This window comes from Sphaeroforma arctica, assembly GCF_001186125.1.
Source record: "Sphaeroforma arctica JP610 unplaced genomic scaffold supercont1.1055, whole genome shotgun sequence".
NCBI classification, from domain to species: Eukaryota; class Ichthyosporea; order Ichthyophonida; genus Sphaeroforma; species Sphaeroforma arctica.
The window spans coordinates 4,841-9,373 of record NW_014039503.1 but is presented as its reverse complement, the minus strand read 5'-3'; the positions used below and the strand labels follow the sequence as shown (position 1 = coordinate 9,373).

The following is a 4,533-nucleotide window of genomic DNA, read 5'->3' as shown; positions in this document are numbered from 1 at the left end:
TTAAATACACACTAGCTACCCCAAGCGATCTCGTAATCTACATAAACATTTGAACGTGTTCAAAAACATCCCTTTTTGGTTCAATATGGCAATCTGGCAAAGACTTCGTCTACTAGAGATTAGGTATATCTTTGTGACATAAAAGTATTCCCAGCGAGGGGCTCGAACCCTCGACCTTGAGATTAAGAGTCTCACGCTCTACCGACTGAGCTAGCCGGGTACATCAAAATGAAATTTTGATTATTAATATATGTTAATATAGTATATATACATACCAACAATCAATAAATTTGTTCCGAAGTTTTGGTTGGTCATGCAACCCTTTTTTTTTCACCAACAACCGTCAGGAGTGATTCAGGACTCAAGGACCCGTCGACAGCCCATAGCCCGGGTTGATATTTTCATTATCGGTTGGCGCTTGGCACTTGGCACACATGACACAGCCACACACTGAATACTTTAAAAAAAAAATCATTCGTCCTTCGGACGTTACTTCGATCCCCTATAAATATGTTATATTTATATTTTCCTTCTCCATCATAACCCTGTGTTTAAGGCCTTTGAGTTATCGAGTTGACTGACACTTGAACACTATCATACCAGGAAAATACCATACTGCCCTATGTTCATATAAACATAATCTAAAATATACAAACATACTCGCATCAGGTGCCAGTATCGGCAACAACAATGGATGCGATATCTTCAAACATCATCAGCACTGTCAACATCTATTAGCAAGTACCCCAAGCTGGGGCGAAAGGGTTTGAAGTACTTCGACTCTTCTTGTCCAGTACATTTGCAGAATGTATTAAAATCTCGTTGCTTTACGATTCGATATAAATGTTTTTAATCGACAATAGACTACCACCACAAACGCTGTGGTCGTTCGTGATTGATCGCAATAGTTTGCGGCTCCTGCCAACACTAAGACGATTTCTGGCTTAAATATGAAAGTCTCTTATACACGATCCGAACCTCGTCGGGACAGTGTGCGTACAAACCTAATAATCTTGAGTGCTTTCTTCTTCATCCGCACAGAATCACGGTTCTTCTGGGACAAAGGATCGTCTGCGATTGCTTCCAGCACCTTTGGGCCCGGTACAGAGTGTCGCCTCGGATGTAAGAGACGATGCGAGGATGATGGGGCTATTTTTTTATCAACTGTGTCAGTAGTTCTCCTTGTCAGATTGCTGTTTGCGCTTATCATCGACACGTCACTTATGTCCAGCACATCACGTGTCAGGGAGTCCATGCTGATCTGGCTCAAAACTGGATTTAATGGTCTCGCTGGTCTCAATGGCGCAGACGATCCTCGATTCAAAGAATGTTTAATTGTGTGCGGATGATAATCCACTATAAGTGACTGCTGTCTTTGTACGTATGATCGAGCTTGTGTATAGCCCTCATTGTCATTGATGGATGTATTAGCAACTGGGATGGAAGAATCTGTAGTGGGCTCCTCTGTAAAGCTTGTATAAGATGTAGAAATATCATCGTTGGCACCGTTCGTACTGAGTACTGGTGTACCGGTAGATTCAATACGACAATATTCAGAACATACAAGGGTGTTGGCTACATTACTCTGCATACTTGACTTGCTTGATCCTCGCAGATTGAAGTATTCGGATACTGAGGTGCTAATTCTGGTGCTAATTCCCGCCGTTTGTGGATTAAAATCGAATATAGAGTTTAAAGGCGAGCCTTTAAGATAGTAAAGTTTTTTAGGCTTTAGATTGTAGCCCGAATCGCTGTGTTCACTGTCAAGACTGATACTTTCATCGTTGATATTTTCGTCACGCAGTGGTATTATTCTGTATGTATATATTGATGAAGGTGTATGTACGAGACGGGTACTTCCCACTGCTGGTTTGCGACGTAAACTCGACGGTTTGTTTGGCATTTGGCGAAGAATTTCTAAGCTGTCAGGGTTCATACCTCTATCATCAGAAGGTAAAATAAATGGTCTTGATGCAGCTATTGTACGGACTAGGATGTCCGTATTCAAGCGTTTCTCTATTGTGCTCCCTCCAGGTACTTTGATCACGACGTCCATTGTCAAAGAGTGTTCACAAATCAATGTAAACGTATCGAGAATCTCAGTGGTGATATTATTGGAATTTATATTGTGACCGACATTTCGCCAATGTTTATACAATATATATATTTAACATATCCCGTTCTTTGTACAATAATACAATCTTGTACAATGAGTCCGTGACCTGTGTTGATTAATCGATTGCATTTTATTATTGACCATAGCGATGAGTTGAAGTCGAAAGAGTCGAAAATTTCTACTCTCTACTACTAGTAGTAGGGTATTGATTTTACTCTCGATTCTGCCCGCAATATATATGTTTTGCAGTGCTCCCAGGGGGTATTTATTCGCCTGTCCTGTGAGTCTGTGAGACTGTGACCTGTGAAGGCTTCTGTCGCTATCCTGCCTATCCGAGAATCCGGACACAGCTTTTTTTTTAACAAAGGTTTAGTGTCATGCATTTAGTCATCAGTGAAATTTACGGTAGTTCTCGATTCCTGGAGTCCTCTCTTTGAGTATGTATGATATTTACTTTTTAACCACAGAATGTTTTACTGTTTTTGCTTTTTGTCACAGGAGATACAGGCTGGACTTCATGTCTGTAGACTGTAGAGAGTCTCTACTCTTGAAATAGTATTATATACGTATAAAAAGCTAGGCCCAGGCAGACTTAGAAAGGGCAAAACACTATATCACGCCAATGAGTTACATCTCAAATAGCGGCCAATAAAAGTGCTAGAAATAAAAAAAGGACTATTGTTTTCTTCTTCACTCTATTACACTGTGATCTCAAGGGGTGAGTCGTGTCTCATGAAAGCAAAGTCTTTCGTCATATGTAGACTGTAGGCTTTTTTTTTAAATATGTTTTTACAGCTATAAAAGAAAAGGAAGGCTTGTACTATTAAAATTCAGGAGGTCTTCAGAAGAATTAAACTGATCAGGAGTTCAGGACTTCACGCCCAGGGCCCCAGGCCCCAGCGGGCTAGCCTCCCGGGTCACTTGTGACTTGAAACACTTCAGGCCAGGCCGCCAGGGCCCTGGCACGGAAGCAGGATGAAGTCATGAAGGGTTAAAATTTATATTCGAAAATGAGTAAGGAGTATGGTGCACTCGCATACAGATAGGGTTCGGAATGGAAAGCTAAAGTCAAAAATTAGCATTTCTATCAGAAATAATTTGAAATTGGGAAAAGAAATTATTCAGTGCCTAAAAGAAAGCGAAGGCTGTGACATGTATCGCGAGTTCGCGACTACTATGTGTCTGGGACTCTGGGTCAAAATCTGGCTTCTAAAGATCAGATTTCTAGTATTTCAATATGTAGAAATTAAATACATACAGAAAAAAAGTCAAAAACCATACAACAACGGTCAACGGGTCCCAGTCCCAGAATGAGAAGAACTGAGAACTCTTTGAGGCACAGAAACTACATATCTATGGAGTATATTCACCTCTATTTCAAATATGGAGTACCCACAGATCAGAGAGAGAGAGAGAGAGAGTACATAAACGTTTGCGAGAGCCGAGAGGAACTCTCAAATAATAAATATACTACTCTGCGAGTCTGGACTCTGGACTCTGCAGTCTGCTACCTTGCCATAGTCTTCTGAATGGTAATTTTTAGAAGGTGTACACCGCTACAGTCTACAGTTCTACACTACATATGACCATTCTTTTAAAACAAATATTATAAATGAATAAAAAGCTTCTCTGTTACTACTTGTTTTCTAAAATATATAAAAATAAATTATTCAGTGTACTATTTTGTTTTTTCTAAATAAACATTTTGTTTTTTAGAAAAAATAAAAGCAGAAACTGGCGCTGAACAGTATATTTGCAGTTGGCCTGTTGCCAACTGTTGGCTATTGCCTATATAGTTTTTTAAACCAAATATGAATATCGTAAATGTATTTATATGTATTTTGTTTTTCTAAACTAAAAAATAAAATAGAGTGTACTACATTCTACAGTCTACAACTCTCCACAAACAAAAAACATATTTCAGTTTTTTACTGGCTGACATTTTTGTTCGGTGCATTTTTCAGTATAGACTATAGAAACTATCTCAGTTTTTTACTGGCTGATATTTTTGTTCAGTGCATTTATCAGGATAGACTATAGAAACTATTTCAGTTTTTTACAGGCTGACATTTTTGTTCGGTGCATTTATCGGTGTAGACTATTGAAACCCAGAAGAATACCAGAGTCCCAGACTCCAGAATCCTAACTCAGAAAGAGTAACCCCCCGGCGGCTGCTTAACTATTAACTTCATAAGGCTGCAGTCTAGGCTGCACTCCGCAGTCCGCAGTTCTGCACAATAGTGCACAACTTTCACAGTGCACAACTTTTACAGTGCAGTGCACACTGCACACTGCACAGTAAACTACACAACAATGACAACATACTGCACAGTGTACAGTGTTGAGTGAACACTCGGCTGACGGCAGTCTATCACTCGATTAGTCCCCAGTCCCCACTGTATTTATATTTTACACTC

The 4,533-nt window shown here is 39.8% G+C and overlaps 2 protein-coding genes and 1 non-coding gene across 3 annotated transcripts; all 3 read right to left on the bottom strand.

Annotated features, from left to right (window-relative positions):
* Positions 1–147: 147 nt before the first annotated feature.
* SARC_30213 lies at positions 148–220 on the bottom strand. The gene has a single exon. It is a non-coding gene; the product is annotated as a tRNA-Lys (tRNA).
* Positions 221–911: 691 nt separating this feature from the next.
* SARC_09827 (hypothetical protein) lies at positions 912–1,604 on the bottom strand. Its single transcript, XM_014296147.1, has one exon. It carries the CDS (start codon positions 1,589–1,591, stop codon positions 962–964), a length of 630 nt encoding a protein of 209 aa, XP_014151622.1. The 5' UTR covers positions 1,592–1,604; the 3' UTR covers positions 912–961.
* Positions 1,605–1,636: 32 nt separating this feature from the next.
* Positions 1,637–2,103, bottom strand: SARC_09826 (hypothetical protein; the record flags this gene model as incomplete). The annotated part of the gene is made up of 1 exon (XM_014296146.1): positions 1,637–2,103. A coding segment is annotated over one exon (467 nt), but the record flags the coding sequence as incomplete, so codon positions are not given.
* Between the last annotated feature and the right edge of the window lie 2,430 nt (positions 2,104–4,533).

Bases quoted from the DNA above. Each gene is read 5' to 3' on its own strand.
- SARC_09827 (XM_014296147.1), bottom strand. From the start codon at position 1,591: ATGCAGAGTAATGTAGCCAACACCCTTGTATGTTCTGAATATTGTCGT.